Raw genomic sequence first — 18,801 nt, forward strand, 5'->3', positions numbered from 1 at the left:
AGGAACCCCCAACCGGTAGGTGGGCGTTCTTCCCCCAGTAAAGCCAGCCAGGAAAAGCCTCGGGTTTGAAGCCTCTTTTATTTGTGCCTCAGAGTCAGTCCGGTGCCCCTGGCATCAGGGAAGGAGGTGAGAGGAACAGTTTCTCTTTGTTCTTTTTTTCCATCCCTTTTGTGTCCCTGCTGAGCCTCACTGGCTGAGCCAGGAAGGCCAGCCTGAGAGAAGGTGGACAAGGGTGTGCGGTGGGCCCCTGCCCCTAGCGGGGTCTGTGCTTCTCTGGGTGGGTGGGGTGGGGCAGGGCAGAGCCGGGGGTTAGCACCATTGGATGAAGGGTTTTAGAGTCAGCCCCTGGCTGGGGGCAGGTGGGACACACGACCACAGAGGGCTAGCAGCAGCTGGTGGGAAGGGGTGGGTGGTGGCGCAGGGCCCTGAGCTGGTGAGAGGGCTCCAGGGTGCACCTGCCCATAAAGCGGGGCCAGGGGACAGGGTCTAGTGCTCGCCCCCAGCCCAAATATTGTCCCCCATTTGCCAAGACATCATGAAGAAATCAGGCCTTGCCCAGGCCGGGGGGGGGGGGGGGGGGGGGGGGGGGGGGGCACCTTGGACACCCTCCCTGATCGCAAAAGCGTGCCGTGGGCATGGGGACTCCAACCTCTGGCCGCCCAAGGAGAAACTGGGACCACCCTGAGACCCGGGAGGGGCGTGGGGGGGGCTGGGGAAGCCGGGCACCCCGCTAAGTGCACTTGACGCTGAAATGCCGGGGTGAAGGAGGAGCTGGGCCCTCGACGCGCTGGTTTGTGTCTGGGACAAAGCAGCAACACAGCACGTGGGGAGCTCAGCTGCCCCCCCTGGGGTGAAGAGCGGAGATGCAAAGGCTTCACGGACAGTGTCCTACACTGGGTTCTGTGAGCAGAAAAGGAGGACCGGCCAGAAGGAGCGAGGGAGGGGGGACACTGCTCCTCTAAGGACCCGCCTCCCCCTCAGGACGGCCTGGCCCCCTCGGACAAGTCTGCGCCCAGGATAGAGTGGTGGGCGTCAGGATACAGCAAAGCAGGGGGGGACCGGGCCGTGAGAGCTGCCTCCGGGGCCCTGGCCGGGACAGGTACCCCGCGACCTCGCCGAACCCCTGCCCGGCTGGTGCCAGGGGCGCCTCGCCGGCCCCGAGGCTGCGGCTCCAGTCTCCCGGCCGCGCCCGGCGGGCACGCGGGCCCGAGCGAGTCTGGCTCCGGGGCGGGGCGGGCGAGGCGGGGCCCAGGGGTCCTGCCGCGGGCGCTACTGCTCGGTCAGCGAGAGCCGCAGGATGCGCTCCAGCTCCTCCTCTTCCTGGCGCGCGCGCCGCCGCCGCTCCTCCTGCTCCTGCGCCGACAGCTCCATGGCCAGCCGCAGCTGCTCGTCGTAGCTCCGGAACACGTGGCCGCCCGGGCGCGGGCTGGGCCGAGGGCTGGGCACCGACGCCAGGGCCGCGGGGGGGGCGGGCTGGCGCTGCGGCGTGGGCGGGGCGCTCCTGGGGGCGGGTAAGATACGTCGAGGGTTCCGGGGGCGCGCCTGCCCGTAAGCGGGGCCGGGAGACTGCGTGGGGGCCCCAGGACAGAGGAGGCCTCGCCACCCTCCGCTGGAGCCGATGAGTCCTGCGTCACCTCCCTGGCTCCCACCCAGTTGTGACAGATCTCTGCCCCTACAAAGCCCATCCTCGCAGCTGACGGTGCACCAGCACGTGTGGGCATCTTCTAGAACGCCAGCCCTAACATCCTGCCCGGTAAGGGTCTGAAGGCCTTGAGGCTGCTTTTGGAGTGAGGAAAGGGTGGGGGTGGAAGCCTTCTGCAAAGGAGTAGGGGCCCTACGGAGAGTACCACGGTTTCCTGGGGCCACGAGGGGCCGCCCAGCCGTTGGTGTCCTCACCCACTGCGACAGCGTCCTGAGGGACTCCGTGCATGTGTTATTTCGGGGGAGGGGTGCTAGGTCAGGACAGGCGGGCACTGACCTGTCCTGTCGACGAGCCTCGTAGGACATGGGGTGAGTGCCCGGCTTGCTGTTGGTCAGCGCCTCCCAGATAGTGACCTGGAGGGAGGGGCGTGGCCGGTCGGCTCGGCGGCACGGCAGGCCGCAGTCCCGTGGGGCAGCGCGGCGGCGGGGACGCACCTGGTCATACTCGCTGCCCGCCTCAAGCAGGCTCTGCTGGATGGCGAACTGCAGCAGGTCGTCGTCGTCGTCGCGGGCCGCCGCCTCCCGCTGGCCGCCCAGCACACTGTAGCCGCGCGGGGCCTCGAACAACGCGGGGGAGATCTCGCAGCCGCGGCACGAGGCTGAGGACGCCAGGCTGGGGGTCAGGGCGTGGCCGCACGCACCCTCCGGCCTCCTGCCTGCGCAGGGAGCCGGCCAGTGCTCGGTGGGGAGGGACGTGCGGGCGGACACGCAGATGGGGAGGGCCTCACTGGTGGAACTGGAGCTGCTGACGCTGGAGGAGTCGCTGCCTGGGGACGGCGTCTCACTGCTGGGGCTGCCTCGCACCGACGGCACCGGCTCGTCGCAGCCATTGAGGTTCCCGAAGGTGATGCGAGCGTTGAGGATGTGGAAGATTGGGATTTCTGAGGATGAAGAAGCAGCGGGTGCCACCACCCACCTTCTCACACCTTGGCACCCCTCATCTTTACCTCATCTAAGCCCTACCCACCCCTCAACACACACACACACACACACACACACACACACACACACACACTAGCGGCTGAGAGGAAATGGGGCTGGGGTCTCACCAATCTTGACCGGGAAACCAGGCGGCAGGCGTAGGGTAATGAAATCCCGGAGCTTGGCGAAAAGCGCATTGCTGACAGCCATGAGGTCAATGATGGGGGCCACCTGCTCACACAGGGACAGGGGATGCTCCTCACACAGCCACAGCTTGGCCTTGAACCTGCCCCCCCAGATCCCAAGGGGTGAGGGGCATAGTAGAAGCCACAGCCTCCGAGTACCTTCTGGAAACCCCGCCCAGCCCTGCCCCACCCAGCCCTCCCCAGCACCATCAGGGGACCTCACTTCTGTGTCTTGGTGGTGAGTTCCATGGGGCGGCCCATGTCCCGGTTGCCAAGCTCAAAGTTGGGGTTGAAGTACTCTTCTGCAGTGATGGCAGTGGGGTTGGCTTGGCTCAGAGTCTGAGTGATCAGGGTCTGTATACCACATGAGGAGGTACCCGTGAGCCCTTCTCAGTCTCTGATGCCAGGCCAACCATTTGGGATCGTGGGCCCCAGAGCCATCCCCCCCAGCCACCCTGCAGCTGACATGGCCCTGGGCAGTGTGGAAAGTAGTTTCACACAGGCCGTGCTGGGCAGGACGCCTCCCAGGCTGCCTCCTGAGCCACATCCACACCCTTCCACACGAGGGCACCCCTGGCACACACTCACCCCATTCTGGGGGCCCCCATGCTGCTCAGCAATTCCCAGGAAGGACTGCAGAGGTGTCTTACAGCCTACAAGAAATGTGGCGTCTCAGAGGACACTGAACCCTCAGCCGTGCCAGCCCCCGAGACCTAGTGAGGAGGCTGGTTCCTGGCAGGTGGGGAGGACTGCTCAGCCACACCAAACACTTGGGCACCTGCATCTGAAGGTGACTGAGGACTCTAAGGGACAGGGACCAGGACCACATGCACAGCGGGAATAAAAATAGGCCTGGGGCTCTGGAGAAACTTCCAAAAGGGTCCACGTTGGTGACACTGGACAAGAAATACGTGCCTTTGGTGAGCAGTGCTGGGGTACGCATGTGTCTGTCTGTGTTTTCCTTCGGGCACTTCTGTCTTAATTACCTCATTTGGTTCTCCTGTCTTGCTACTCTAGAGAGACTCACTGATGCCCAAGAGTCAGGTGTGGTATCAAGAGGCACAGAGGATCAGTGGCAGGCCCCCTGACTTACTGCTTAGGGCCTGGTCCACTGGACGGGGATGGCCAATAAACTGCACACATGACGCTTCCACCCCAAATCCAATGCGGACATCAGTTACCAGCTGTAGTGTTCCCTCCCATTGAGCCCGAACGTTGCCTAGAATCTTCCTAGCTGCACTCCAGGCAGTCACTCTCAATTATCAGCACTCAGCACTTGAACTGAAATGTGTTTGCGTGAATAAACTACCCAGCTTTTGCTGGGATGTCATAGGGAGCACTGATGGAGGGACTCAAGTGGGCGCTGCTCCCTCATACCTCTCCCCATCCACCTCCGCTTCATTACCTTTGACCTTGCCCTTGTGCTGTTCTGAAAGATGCTCTGTCCGTGTCCGGGTGATGAGCTCCACATTGGATGCCCCATATACCTGGGGACAGATGAGGAAAGGGCTCAAAGACAATTCTGGTACCCTACCTCCTGCCCCCAAGGGCATTATGAACACTTTCTGCAAAGGAGGGGCCACTGGGGGACGGGGGAGCTGTTCGCTCCAATCTCCCAGCCTTTGGGCAAGTGAATATATGAAGTCATTCATCCATTCTCTTATTCATTCAACAAACATTTTGTGAGGAGCCTTTATGTGCCAGGCCCTGAGGCAGACATCAGGGGTACAGCGGTGAACGAGCACAACTGGAGACAATCCCCACCCTTTGGAGGTTCACACACTAGCTGAAGAGACAAGAAAAGGGACAGTTATAACATAGTGTGAGACCCACTCTGGTGGGGGGAGCACAGGGCTGTGGGAACCAAAAGCAGAGGCCTTAGCCCAGCCTAGCAGGCCGGGGAAGCCTTCCAGGAGGAAACCCCGCAGGGCCATTCTGTGCGCGTTAGCTCCTGCTTTCACCGGCGCCACCCTCGGGCCCCATGGGGGTGACAAGGGTCCCAGAGGGACCAACACAGTATCCTCAGGGGTAAAGGCCTGGCTTTGGAGTCAGGCAGCCAAGGTCTGAACCTCAGCTGGGCCACTGATAGCTGAGCGACCCCGTGCAGGTCATGTGACCACTCCAAGCCTGTTTCCTCATCAGAGAATGGGCCAATACCCTACCCCACAGTCGTGGTGAAGACTAAATGGGATACTGTGGGAAAGGCTCAATGAAATCTGTAAAACGGGAATAATAATAATAGCACCTTCCCAAATCTGCTGGGACTGAGTGCGTGCGCGTATTCATACGTCATGCAAATAAAACATGGGGACGGTGCCCTGAACGTGAATACAGTGAGTGCTCAGTAAACTGGCCGTCCTCATCAGCTGCCTCTGAGTCTCGTGCCCTCCCTCCACGCCGCGTTGCCTCTGCACCTCCAAGGCTGGGAGGGGGTGGTCGGGAAGCCCCCGCCCAGCCGGCTGTAGGCCAGAGTGGGTGGGCTCCGGGATCAGGGAGCGGCAGCCTCACCTTGGCTTCGTACCCGTTCACCATCTCGGTCTTCTCGCTGCGCCAGCCCAGGATGCCAGTCTTGTTCCTGGGGAAGCAGAGTGGTCCAGGTGAGGGGTCCCCCAGCAGGCTGGCTCGAGGCTACCAAGGCTGTGCCCACTCACCTCTCAAAGGAGATGTTCTTGGTGTCGAGCTGTGTGGTGACGACGGGCGCAGTGAGCCGGCTTAGCACCTGCTCCTCCGTGGGCTGGGCGGCCGCCAGCAGCAGGTCCCGGTCCTGCCCGGCCAGGGCCAGCGTCTCCGTGTACACCACGCGGCGGTCATGGTCAATCTCCATGACCACGGCGCTCGTATCTACCAGCCACAGAACAGCACAGGGGTGTTTGGCGGGGGCAGGCAAGTGGGTGTCCCCAGCCTTCCCACCTTGCCCCACCTCCTGCCTGCCTGACCTTGGCCCCTGAAGACGAAGCTGCGGTTCCCTCGCTGCCACGTCATGTGGTCAAAGCCCAAGAGCGTGGTATCGACCCGAAGGTTTTGCCCACTCTTCCACACTTTGTAGGTGTCGCTGGGACAGATCTTGGACACCAAGGGCACTAGGTAGAAGGGAAGATCAGAGGTGGCTTCAATTTGACTGGCCCACCCAACCTGGGCCACCCCGGGGCACGGGGGTCAGGGTCAGCGGTGTGGCCCGGAAAGGACGAGAGAACTCCCCAACTCCCCCCACGTGAATGTAAACCAGTCACTCCGACGTGAGCAACCTGAAGCCGGACATAGGCACGTCCCCGTCGCCAGCAAGTCCCTAGTAGCCACCATTTGTTAATTCACTTACTCAATCTTTCATCCCGTCTTCCAACAAATATTTATTAACCACCTACTGTGTACCAGGCACTATTCTAGTCACTGAGGATACAACATTGAACAAGACAAGACCCGTGCCCTCTGGGCGCTTACCTTCTAGCAAGGAGTGACAAGTAACAAACAAACGATCGGATCCTTACAAAGTGAAGGAAGTAATAATAATGGAATCCAGACAGTGTCTGAGGCAGCATGGAAAAGCTAGGCTAAGGGGGTGGCACTGAGCTGGGAACTCAAGGATGAGAAGGAGCCCTGGGAAGAGCACCATGCAGGAGAGCAGCAGGTGCAAAAGCCCTGGGGTGGGAGGATGCCCACAGAGGGCCCCCCTGCCCCGGCCCCCTTACCCCAGCTAGTGAACTCCCATTTCATCTCCACGTAGAAGTCCTGGGCCTGGAGAATGAGAAGGAGGGTACCTAAGTCTGTGCTAGACACAGGGCTCGAGGGTTGCGGTGGGGAGGCCGAGAGGCTGGCCCTCACCTTGCGAAGCTTCTCCAGGAGCACGGGGATGCCCGCCAACCGCTTCACCACCCGCTGGTAGTCCCGGTACCGTAGCACCAGCTGCACCAGCTCCAGGTCCCGGGTACTCACAGCCTCCTGAAGCACTGCGGGGCGGGGCGGGGGGGAGGCAACGTCAGGGCAGAACCCTCCCTGGGGGCCCCCGTCCGCTCACCCAGGGGGAAGGTTCGAAGCTGGGAGACCCTGGCTGTGGGGCTGGGGTGAGCAGGGGCGCCCACCTGTCCAGCCGCTGCGGTTCTCCCTGCCCACATCTGCCCCGTGTGCTAGGAGCACACGGGCACACTCAAGGTGTCCCAGTGTGGTGGCCAGGTGCAGGGGAGTCCGCCCGCGGGGATCCAGCTGCTCGATGTCCACCTGGAGAAGGAGGTGAAGATGTATCCCTGGTCACCACTGAGGCAGCCCATCTGAGCCCAACAGCCTCTAGGCAGGCAGGAGCCACCTGGCCGCCCTGCCTTGCCCACCTCACCAGGCAACGGAACAGAGACACAATGCGCAGGGTGCTGGGCAGGTGAAAAGAGGCCTGCAGGACAGGGCAGGAAGCAGCTCTGAGGAAGGAAGGCCCTTCCTCCTTTCCTGTCCACCTACGTCCCCTGACTGGGTTGACTCTTCCAAGGCTCCAAACTGGGCTGCCTGGGAAGAGTAAGTCTAGGGTTCAAGGGTGGTCTAGAGAGGCTGTTGGCCAAGGAGGGCACTTGAGGCAGGACCCAGCCTACAGGTCCAAGATCACACCTTCAGGAAGGGCTATCAATTTAGATCATTGACATTATCACTGAATGAGGCTTCACAGTTGCTATAACAGATTGATAGGAATGAAGGATATGTTCATGGTACCACTTCAAACCCACGTCCTTTGCCTGTGGAACACTATGTATTAACTTTTTTTTTTAATTTTTTTTTACAAATCCTATTACTGTTTTGTGAATAGCATGATTAATTGTATGAGATTTTTGTTGGGTGGTGAAAAACATGTCTGTTAAACATAAATATTTAAATATATTTCAGGGGGTGCCTGGGTGGCTCAGTTGTTAAAGCGTCTGCCTTCAGCTCAGGTCATGATCCCAGGGTGCTGGGATCGAGCCCCGCATCAGGCTCCCTGCTCCGCGGGAAGCCTGCTTCTCCCTCTCACACTCCCCCTGCTTGTGTTCCCTCTCTCTCTGTGTGTCAAATAAATAAATAAAATCTTTTAAATAAATAAATAAATTTCAGGAGCCTAAGGCCTCTAGCTAAATACAGTGAACTGACCACATACATGTAACTCCTCCTCTCCATCCCCAAACTTGATTAAAATGCCAGTCAAAAGGCTTCTACCGCAACCATGATGAGATAAGCTGAAATCATCCTCCCATAAACAAAGAAAACTACTGCTTCAAAATACATGAAATAATTGTTTTCAGATAGTAGGCAACAAGTAGCCCAGGACTGTGATCTCTGAAGTAAGAGAAACAAACAAGGTAGGCCCTATGATGGCTTAGATTTCTACATGGAGGAACATTCTAGACAGCAATTCAGGGAGGGGAATCTCTAGCAGAGCATGGTAGTCTTGCTGGGAGCTGGGGAGACAGAGAGAGGGGTTCAGGGAGGCTAAGGTAGCAAGAAGTTGCAGGACAGAGTTTCAGGAAGGAGTGAGCTGTGCAAAGAGCTCCAGAAATCTGCATGGGGTTCCTCCAAGCCTTTGCTGAATACTAAACTTGGCCTGTGTAGAGTGAAACTCGGCAACACTAGGTAGAAAAGGAGCAATAAGCTGGAAAATTCTCGAAATTCTCATGTCTCAGGGCAAGGAGACATTCAAGCTCCAACCTGCTAGAGTGGAGAGTCCTTGTTGCTTGCCCAGGGTATTCCACAGAGACCCAAGAATGGGTACGCCTTAGTAGTAGCGCTAAACTATCCTGAGAGAAAAGGCTTACCTAAATCCAATCTAATAAAGATTAAAAGTAATCTCACAAGGATCAAACTGGTTTACAAGTAACTTAGCTTAGTTGGTCAGAACAAAGCCTAACACTCTAAAGGAAGACAATAAAATCCAGATGCTTAATATGATAATATTTGCAATATTATTTGCAATAATACCCAGTTACAAACTACTAGAAAAAAATTACTAGACGTGCAAAGAAGTAGGAAAATATGACCCATAATTGGGAGATATTCAGAAATGATAAAGATGGGGCACCTTGGTGACACAGTCAGTTAAGTATCGGACTCTTAGTTTTAGCTCAGGCCATGATCTCAGGGTCGTGAGATCAAGCCCCCAGTCAGGATCCCCGCTCAGTGTGGAATCTGCTTGAGACTCTCTCTCCCTCTCCCTCTGCCCCTCCCACCCGTGTGCTCTCTCTCTCTCTCAAATAAATAAACCTTGAAAAAAAGAAATGATAAAGATGGTAAATGGCTCAGTGTGCTCATGAGTTTACAGAAACACATGAACACAATGTTCATGGGGAAAGAGTAAGAGATAAGTATAATTTCTGAAATGAAAAATTCATTGGATTAGACACTACAGAATAAAAAAATCAGTGAACTTGAAGATATAACAACAGAACACATAGAACAGAAATGGAGCACAGAGGAGGAAAAAGTACTGAAAAACATTCAGAGCCTCAACTATCTATGGGACACTATAAGGCATTCTAACATATGTGTGATTGGAGTCCCCAAAGGATAGGATAAGGAAGTAGGAGAAATAAGAAATTTAAAGAGATAACATTATCTCTTTAATATTTAAATTTGGGGGCACCTGGGTGGCTCAGTTGCTTAAGCGTCTGCCTTCGGCTCAGGTCATGATCCCAGGGTCCTGGGATTGAGTCCCACATCGGGCTCCCTGCTCAGTGGGGAGTCTGCTTCTCCCTCTGCCCCTACCCCCTGCTCATGCTCACTCATGCTCTCTCTCTCTTTCTCTCTCTCTCTCTCTTGCTCATGCTCTCTCCTGAATAAATAAAATCTTAAAAAATTGAAATTGAAATTGAAAGAGAACATTATCTTTTTAAAACTTAAAGAGAAATTTAAATTTAAATAGATAACATTAAACATTTTTCCGAATTTGTTTTTTTTTTTAAATTGCTATAGGGAGTTGAATGGTGGTACCCCCCCAAAATATATGTCTATACCCTAACCCCCAGAACCTGTGAATGTGATCTTCTTTGGAACATGGGTGGGGGTTTTTTTAAAGATTTTATTTATTTATTTGAGAGAGAGAGAGCGAGCGTGTGCATGCCTGTGCGTGAGGGGTGGGGTGGAAGGGCAGAGGAGGAGGGAGAGGGACAAGCAGACTGCACTGAGTGCATAGTCTGATGCAGGGCTCAGTCTCATGACCCTGAAATCATGACCTGAGCAGAAACCAAGAGCTGGATGATTAACTGACTGAGCCACCTAGGCACCCCGGAACATAGGTCTTTGCAGGTGAAATTAAGGATCTCAAGACAAGATCAGCCTGGATTTTTTTTTTATCTATTTGAGAGAGAGAAAGCGAGCACAAGGGCGCCTGGGTGGCTCAGTTCGTTAAGCGACTGCCTTCGGCTCAAGTCATGATCCCAGAGTCCTGGGATCGAGTCCCACATTGGGCTCCCAGCTCAGCGGGGAGCCTGCTTCTCCCTCTGATCCTCTCCCCTCTCATGCTGTTTCTCTCTCTCTCAAATAAATAAATAAAATCTTTAAAAGAAAAAAAAAAAGAAAGCGAGCACAAGCAGGGGGAGGGGCAGAGGGAGAGGGAGAAGCAGGCTCCTCACTGAGCAGGGAGCCAGATGCAGGACTCGATCCCAGGACCCTGGGATCATGACCCGGGCCGAAGGTAGCTGCTTAACCAACTGAGCCACCCAGGCACCCTGAGACCAGCCTGGATTATCCGGGTGGACCCTAAATCCAATGAGATGTCTTTATAAGACATACAAAGGAGAGATCCATGAAGAGAGAAGCTCTATGTAAAGAGACAGAGAATGAAATTATGCAACCACAAGCCAAGAAATGCTTGGAGACACCAGAAGCTGAAAGAGGCAAGGAAGGATTCTCCCCTGGAGCCTTTGGAAGGAGTGGGGCCCTGCTGACTCCTTGAGTTTGGACTTCCAACCTCCAAAACAATGAGGGAATAAAATTTTGTTGTTTTAACCCACCCATTCTGTGGTAATTTTTTGCACAAACTAACACAATGATAAACCCACAGAACCAAGAAACTCAATGAATCCCAAGCAAGGTAAACGCCAAGAAAACTACACTAAGGCCCATCATAATCAAGTGCTGAAAACTAGTGATAAAAACAAAATCTTAAAATTCTTTTGAGAAATGAGACACACTATGAAGAACACAGGAAATAATGAATACTTCTCAAGGGAAACGATGCAAGCTAGAAAACAATAGAATGAAATGTTTAAAGTGCTGGGGGGAAAAATGTTGACCTAGAATTCTTTTTTTTTTTTTTTAAAGATTTTATTTATTTGACAGAGAAAGATAGCGAGAGCAGGAAAACAAGCAGGGGGAGTCGGAGAGGGAGAAGCAGGCTTCCCGCAGAGCAGGGAGCCCGATGTGGGACTCGATCCCAGGAACCTGGGATCATGACCTGAGCCGAAGGCAGACGCTTAACGACTGAGCCACCCAGGCGCCCTTGACCTAGAATTCTATATTCTGTGAAAAATGAAGAGGAAATGAAGATTTTTGTGGACAAACAAAAAAAGCTAAGAGAATTTATCACCAGAAGACATGCAAGAAATGTTAAAGGAAGTTATTCAAGTGGAAGAAAAACGTTAACAGATGGAAACTTAGATCCATACAAAGGAATGAAGAGTGCCCCAAAAGGAAAATTTGTGAGTAAGTATAAGAATGTCAATAAAATATTTAAAACCCACAAGAGTAAAGAGAAAAGATGTTAGCAGATGAAAAATGTTAACGCATCTTTAGAACGTGGAAAGTGGCTGAGGCATTACAACTGACTTAGGGGAGCAGAGGGTACTAGAACCCAAGCATTCACAAAGGGGAACCCCAGCGAGTGTCAGGCCAGATCACCCTTGAAATGTCCAGAACATGCAGGCAGTGGGGATGGCAGAGGTGTAAGTGAGGCTCAGAGCTAAATACAGGGGAGCTGGTTAAAATTCAGAACCCCCGGCCCCCTCCCCAATCTTGAAAAGCTGGGAGACGCCCCCCTTCCCCTCCATAGGATGCCAGGAATTTATTCTCTGTAGAAACTGAGCCTGACATGCACTGGATTTGGGGACACTGGCCTGAGGATGAGGTCATGGGGCTAAAAAGTAGTGAACAGTGAAAGCTCAGTCCCTTCCCTGCCTCCACACCACTGCCCCATCCCACCCCTAGTAGGAGATTGGAGGATTCTTCTTTGGGGACACTAGAGGCACCAGAGACCTCTGGGTACAGATATTTGGGGATCCTACAATAAGCAGGCCAGCTTGCCAGCCAATCATTGCATAGTAGTACCACCCATGCATCAATAAGCTCCACACCCCCATTCTTTTTTTTTTTTAGATTTATTTATTTTAGAGAGAGCGGGCGAGCATGAGTGGGAGGGGCAGAGGGAGAGAGAGAGAGAATCCCAAGCAGACTCCACACTGTGCGCAGAACCTGACATGGGGCTCGATCTCACGACCCCGAGATCGTGACCTGAGCTGAAACTGAGTCAGACGCTGTGCCACCTGGGCACCCCTCCACACCCCCATTCTTAAATATGCTCCAACAGCCAAGGGTGACTGGACATTTGAGGAAAGCCACCAACACGAAGATACCAAAACATGCAAACAGATGCAAAAAAACCCAGAGGAAACACTGTCAATGCAGGAAACAGGAGAAAACTTTCTGGAGGGAAAACAGTAATTGACATCCTCAGAAATATATGAACAGATAACTGAATTCATGAGACAAAATGGGACATCCTGACTTCCCGCGACTTCTCATCTTTCCCTCGCCTTCTTCACTCCAGCCATTCCTGGACAGCTGCCCCTGCCCCAATTCTCCCCTCATAGGAAACATTACTTCAGTTCACTCCCTTTTTTGGTAAAAACAAACAAAACTTTGTAACTGTCTTTCTCTCTTCCTTCTCTCTCACCTTCCATATCTAATCCATCAGCACAGACCCGATCTCATAGGCTCTACATTCAAAACAGATCCAGACGCTTCTCAGTTTTCATCACCTTGAGGCTACCATGCTGGTGGCAGCCACCCTCTCTCTCACCCGGTGGCCCTGTGGTCTCTTCACTCCTCTCTTGGCTTCTTAGCTCTGTTCTCCCCATGACCCATCACGGCGTCTGTCATCCTGTGCAACGTTCTGCAGGTCCTGACACCCTTTAGTTCAAAACACTCCCAAGGCTTCCCATCCTGTTTAGAATAGAATCCAACAGCCCTGGACGCCTCCTTGAACTCATGTGCTCTCCCACCTCTCCTCCAAACTCCACTCTGCTCGACACCCTAGGTGGCCCCGGCATTTTCTCCCTCACTCCGCGTAGGTGGCCGCTCAAATGTCACCTCCTCAGAAAGGCCTGCCCTTACAACCCATCTCAAATGACACTTGCTATGTATCTATCTGTCGCCACTGATCCTGCTTTAGTTCTCTTCCCACGTTAGATTGCTTGTCCAGTTTTTCATTGTCTCCCTCACTGAGACTGTAAGCCCCACAGAGGGAGGGTCCCTGTGTGTTTTGTTCAATGCTACATCCCCAGCCCCTAGACAGTGCCTGGCACATACCTGGTGCTTCATAAATATTTGTTCAACAAATGCATAAGTGACTATATTTAAGGGACATGGGGAGGGAAGGCAATAACATGTAAAACTGATAAACCAATAAACGTATTGGTTTATATACGTCATAGACGTATATTGTTTATAATTATGGAGGTAAATAACAGAACACCCTAGCGTTCAAGGTGGTCACCTCCAGGGAATGAGAGAGGTGGGGAGGGCTTCGGTGAGGACTACTGCCTTTTCATGACAAGCCTCTAACAACAGCTAAATATGTTTTAAAACATGAGAATGAACTCCATTGTCACAAAAGAACATTTTAAATAATTTAAGCAATTTACATAATTTTTATAACCCTCTGTTGGCATTTCTTCATTGTTTATTTTTAATTTTTTAAGGAGTCTCCATGCCCAAGTTGGGGCTTGAACTCATGACCCTGAGATGAGGAGTCACAAGCTTTACTGGTGGAGCCAGCCAGGGGCCCTCATTTCTTCATTTTTAAATATATTAGGAACCTCAGGAAAAACAAACAAAAACAACAAAGTATGCCTGGCCCGTGTGGCCCTGTGAGCGGTGACTTAGAGATCTGAGCGCCCCCACCCCGCGCTCCTCTACACCAGCTCCCCACAGAGGAGGGAGAGCACTATTTACTCCTTCCCTATTATGGGATGGGCTGAGCCCCCAGGCGGCCGACAACCGAGGTGGGCCCTGAGTCCTGGGGTGGGACCAAGGGCCCATAGCTCCCGAGCTGGGAAGTCAGGAGTCTTCCCAGGGAGCTGCAGCTGAGCCATCTCCGGCCCCCAGCCCTGCCCCAGACCCGCTACTGCTGCTAACAAGGCCCCAAGGAGCGGGCAGGGCACCCCGCCCACACACACACACACACACACACACACACACACACACACACACACACGCGGGGGGGGGGGGCCAGGGGCCTCCTGCCCTCCCCCCCCCTCAGGTGTCTCACCTCCAGGCCCTGGAGAGAGGCTGGCACTGCTCCCTCCCTCCACTCCTCAGGGGCTCTGCCAGCGGTCCCAGGGCCCTGCTGTTTGCTGGGGGGGGGGGGGCATGTGGGCCTCCCCCCCTACCGCATGCACCCAGCCAACCCCCAGAGAAGCTCCCCCAACCCACCCAAAGCAGGGCCTACAGTGGAAGTGGCATCTTGCCTGGGGCCCAGGTGGGCAAATTCATTCATTTCTTCAGCGAAGGCCTGCAGCTATTTCACTGCTGGAAGGAAAAAGGTTCCCATGAACCTAACACCCGACCCTCCCCACCAGGAGAATGAAACTCTGCACCCCAGCAGGCGTCCGCTGGGGTGGTGGGGGTGTCTACTGAGCTTAGGGGCTGGGGCTCCCTGGGCAGAGGGACGCCCTGCTTGTACCCAGGCCCGCACCTAGCTGCGCACACGCGTGAACAGGTACCATAGGAATACCCAGGCCTACTCCTCTGGCCCTCGCTCAGGGTCCGTGTGCTGCCCTATACGGCACCTGTGTGCTCAGACGCCCTCTGGATCTGCACGAGCCTACTGATGCATAGCACGCACATTTGTGGCCAGTGGACTCGCACACTGCGTACCCCCTGAGCCCACAGGCACTAGCGGGGTATCTTTCAAACTGGTTTAGCATTAGCAGAATCCTTTTGTTAGATGAAATCTTACAAGGACACACCAAATGTGTACAGCTAGAGAAGAAAGGTGAAGGGCCCAGAGCATAGAGCCTGGCATGCTTAGCCTTGGTCTCCTTTCCCTGCTCCTTTGCCTTCCCCAGCCCCAAGGAGGACCACCAGAGGCTGGGGTGGCCACTGCTTCCCAGCCTTCCCACCAGGTAGGCCTGAGCTCCCTCAAGGGTCAGGGAGGCGGGATGCTTCCTCAAGCTGAGCTGGGTGGCTGAGGGTGGCACCTACTGACTCTCCTCCCACGCAGCCCCCCTCCATCCTGCCCCATGCGGCCCCTCCACTGTTTCCCAGACACACTGATGTTGGGTTTCTGAGGTTTGTAGGTCCCTCTCTTGAGCTTCCCAACTCATCAGCTGTGGGACTGCCTACTTGAGGGGGAGAGGGGGCCACAGGTGCTCCGGGACACACCAGGTACCTCGGGTGGGGTAGCCTCTGTCTGAGATTCTAGGGCCCCCACAATCCCATCCTGCCTGCTTCTAGGTCAGGAGGATGAACTGAGGAAATCAGGGAGGAGGGCCATGATGGAGGCAGCCCCAGGAAGAAAGAAAATGATTCCTTAAGAACACAGTCTGGCCCCCTCCAGAGTGCCTGTTGCCAAGGGAAGAACCCTGCTCCCCTCAGCCCTCCCACAGGGAGCTCTACAGCCTAACCTCCACCTCCTGCCCCCCTGGGAACACCAGGGACTTGTGACTCAAGAACACAGCCAGCTGAGCCAACCTCACGGCCTCGTCAGCCAAGGGGAAACTGGCACATCCACTGGCCTACGGCCCCCTGCCCCCCTCCCGGTCTGGCAGGGCATGTGTGTGACAGGAAGCAGGGTGCCCGGCAACCATCATCCTGCTGGGTGCCAACTAGGGGTGGTCATGGACCCTTCCCCTCACCAAAACACCCGGTGAGCACCTCCCATCTCCCCACCGCTCCCTGCTTCCAGCCCCGAAGAAGCACTATAGGGGTGAGGGCACTGAGCAAAGCCACTGAATCTGCTCTGAAGCCTGCCATGCCATCCCCCTCCCCAGCCTGCCAGCATTGCCAAGCCTGCCCATGGGAGGGCCTCTGTGGGGGTTTCTTGGAGTGCAGAAGAGGCAGCCAGGGAAACCCAGCTGCTGTGTGCTTGAGGAAAGCTTGGATGTGTTCTGGGACAGTGGGTGCTAGGGGCACCAGAGGTCAGGGAACCCCTGCTGGGATGTCTAGGGTCTACAGGGCTTCATTATGATGTTAGGTGGCTGCCCCCAGGCCCATCCCCGGCAGGAAAGGGCTGGGTAGGGCACCTTTGGCCCTCCCTGGGGGCCCCATGCCCTAAGGACTGAATAGTGCACATTTTGGAATGCAAGGGCCATCCTGGGTCAGTCCTAGAGTGGAGATACATCCAGGAGCCTCTCTCGCCCGGACTGATTGGCATTCTCCCTCTTGGCACCCCTGGAGCGAAGGAGAGGACTGGCCTGACTCCTCTGTGGCTGAACAAGGGTTAACTTCAACCAGTGCCCTATATTCCTTCCTCCCCCACGCCATCCTGGATCAGGGCAGACAGTGTCCCTTTCAAGGAAACATTAACACACCAGGGAAGTGGGAGGGATGGGAGGGTGAAGATAGGGCTGAACCTGGTGCCTAGTTTCTGTGGCAGCCCAAGGGGAAAGAGAAACACACTCAGCAGCCCCAAAGCACCCCCACATGCAGCGGGTTCCCGGGCTCCCCACCCCAATCTCACTCCAGCAAGATGGCTGACTTGAGTACTATCAGTCAGAGAGGCCTACGTGAGAGTCTTTTCTTCTAGGGCATTTTGCCTCTCTCCAATCTCAGCAAGAAAAGAACCAGCCACCCCTCAGACAAGGGAGTCCAAGTAAGACCTTCTGGAGATTCAGCCACTCGCCTTCTGCCTAACAGTCCTTGGACCAATCATCAATCACCCCATCAGGAAGTTTCTCTCGGATCAGATTTAAATCCCTCCAGCTGTAACCTGTGTCAGAAGCCTGTCTTCTTTTGCCCTCATGGGAGGAAAACAGAAAAGAGTCAGGAGAGACTGGGTTGTCCGAGCGCCCAGCACATCATACGGTATTTCTCTGTTCATGCTCACATCACCAGAACAGGGTCTCCTTGAGAGCCAGGGATGTGCCTGGTTTGTTCATCTTTGTCCCCCAGGACCTACCACTCAGGCCTCACTTCCTTCATCAAGGCTCGATGGTTGCAAACCACTTCCTTTACGACGGATAAACAGAGGCATGGTCTGAGGAGCAACTTGGAGTGCCCTTGTTTAAGCAGAGGTGGAATGTAAGTGGACAGCCCAACCAGCCCAGAGGCTTGGAGGCTCAGGTCACCCCAACAATTCCTAGGACTGCTCTGCAGAGGTGGATGCTTTGCTGCTCTGAGGGCTCAGTGGTGGACTTCTGAGACGCTCTCTGACCCTCACCTTGCTCTCTACCTCGCTCGTCCTTTGGGAAGCAAACAGCTCCTCCGACTGAACTTCCTGTAACTCAGGAAGTGGTCCTCAAAAGGCATATTCCCCAAGGGGACAACTCCTGGAGGAACCACTCCCATGCCCCCAGGGTCTCAGATCTGGGCCAAGTCCGCTGGCCTCAGCCTGAGGCAAAGAAGGGCAGGCTGGGCCCAGCTCTGGCCCCTGCTCCCCCAGCCTGGAGGGTGAGTTATCCACACCCCAAATGCCCATCTGTGGCCTGTGGCAGAGTTGGGAGCTACCTGCAAACTGTCCCTGCCTTGCTCCAGGAGAATGACCAGGAGACCCCATCCCTTACCCCGGCCTCTGGGAGGCCACCGCCCAGCCAAAGCTGGCTGACCCACCATTCTCCCTGACTGGCAGGAACCAGGGAGCCCGCTCTGTGTGCAGAACCTCAAACCCTTCCAGTGCCCAGTGGCCCCCTAGCTTCCTCCGCGCCTAGAAGCCAGGCCCCAGCACCAGAGGGCAGGAGAGCTCCTTTCAGCACCTGGACAAGGCCCTTCAGGGCTTCCCCGGGGAGGGGGTGTCTCTCTCCACTCCATTCCAGAGCCGGCGCTGGGCTCTGGGGGATCCAGGGGCTCTGCCCAACCTGAGCAAACAGATGTAGCGCTCACCCGGGAGGGTAGAGGGCACTGGGTGGGGCTGGGATGCCTGGGAGTGTCACAGCCTATTCTCTGATCCTTGACCTGTGACCCCCCTCCCGACGCAGGCCTTGCCCACCTCCGCACACTCACGCGGGAGGTGTCGCTGCTCGGCTGCTCCGCGGACTCTCCCACCACATGGAGCGCGGACCCGAGCCCGCAGCCCCTCCCCGCAGCCCTCCGCCTCGGCCGAGGAGGGGCACCGTGCCCCCGACCCCAACCTGGGAGGGTCCGGAACACGTGTGGGCCGTCCGTCCGAGCCGGAGGGGAGCGGGCGGGGGCCGCTCCCATCACCCTCTCCCGGTCAACAAGCACAAAAGCCGCGGCTGCGAACAAAGAAGCGCTGCAAACTCGCCGGGGAGGCGGGACAGCCCGCGCCGCGCCCCCTCCCCACACCCGGCGGGCGTGCCCGGCGGTGGGGTCCCCGCGGCGCCCCGACGGCGCTCGTACCTGGCCGGCGCGGACCTCTTTCTCCAGCTCGCGGTGGCGGTTGTGCCACACGAGGTAGTGCAGCGGGTACTTGCCCTCGGGCCCCTTCCTGGCGGAGGCGTTGGCCGGGATCATCGCCCGCTCCTCATGCCAGGGCCGCGGCGCCCGGCCGGGGAGGGGGGACGGCGCCGGAGCCGGGGCCCGGGGCCGCGGGGCGGGGGGCCGGCGCTGCCTGCTCGCCGCGAGCCGGCGCAAGAGGGCCCGAGCGGCGCCGGCGGGC

General features: G+C 56.0%; 1 protein-coding gene across 3 annotated transcripts; it reads right to left on the reverse strand.

Annotated features, from left to right (window-relative positions):
* Nucleotides 1-235: 235 nt before the first annotated feature.
* On the reverse strand, nt 236-18,762 carry ANKRD13B (ankyrin repeat domain 13B). 3 transcript variants are annotated; one of them, XM_025851289.2, is made up of 15 exons: nt 18,543-18,760; nt 6,884-7,019; nt 6,627-6,751; nt 6,494-6,539; nt 5,744-5,887; nt 5,459-5,648; nt 5,316-5,382; nt 4,213-4,294; nt 3,396-3,460; nt 3,031-3,161; nt 2,751-2,908; nt 2,430-2,582; nt 2,137-2,300; nt 1,979-2,055; nt 236-1,501 (listed from the first exon to the last, which is right to left on the reverse strand). In XM_025851289.2, exons 1-15 carry the CDS (start codon nt 18,654-18,656, stop codon nt 1,270-1,272), a joined length of 1,884 nt encoding a protein of 627 aa, XP_025707074.1. In that variant the 5' UTR covers nt 18,657-18,760; the 3' UTR covers nt 236-1,269. The 3 variants fall into 3 exon arrangements, 2 of the variants coding, with proteins under 2 accessions (XP_025707074.1, XP_073735441.1); XM_073879340.1 differs by lacking the exon at nt 18,543-18,760 and adding an exon at nt 16,870-16,984; XR_012374403.1 differs by having other exon boundaries at nt 1,368-1,501; nt 2,751-2,853; nt 18,543-18,762.
* Between the last annotated feature and the right edge of the window lie 39 nt (nt 18,763-18,801).

Source organism: Callorhinus ursinus, unplaced genomic scaffold, assembly GCF_003265705.2.
Source record: "Callorhinus ursinus isolate GAN/ISIS: 27379988/994484 unplaced genomic scaffold, GSC_fseal_2.0 scaffold34, whole genome shotgun sequence".
In the NCBI taxonomy this organism is placed as follows: Eukaryota; Metazoa; Chordata; class Mammalia; order Carnivora; family Otariidae; genus Callorhinus; species Callorhinus ursinus.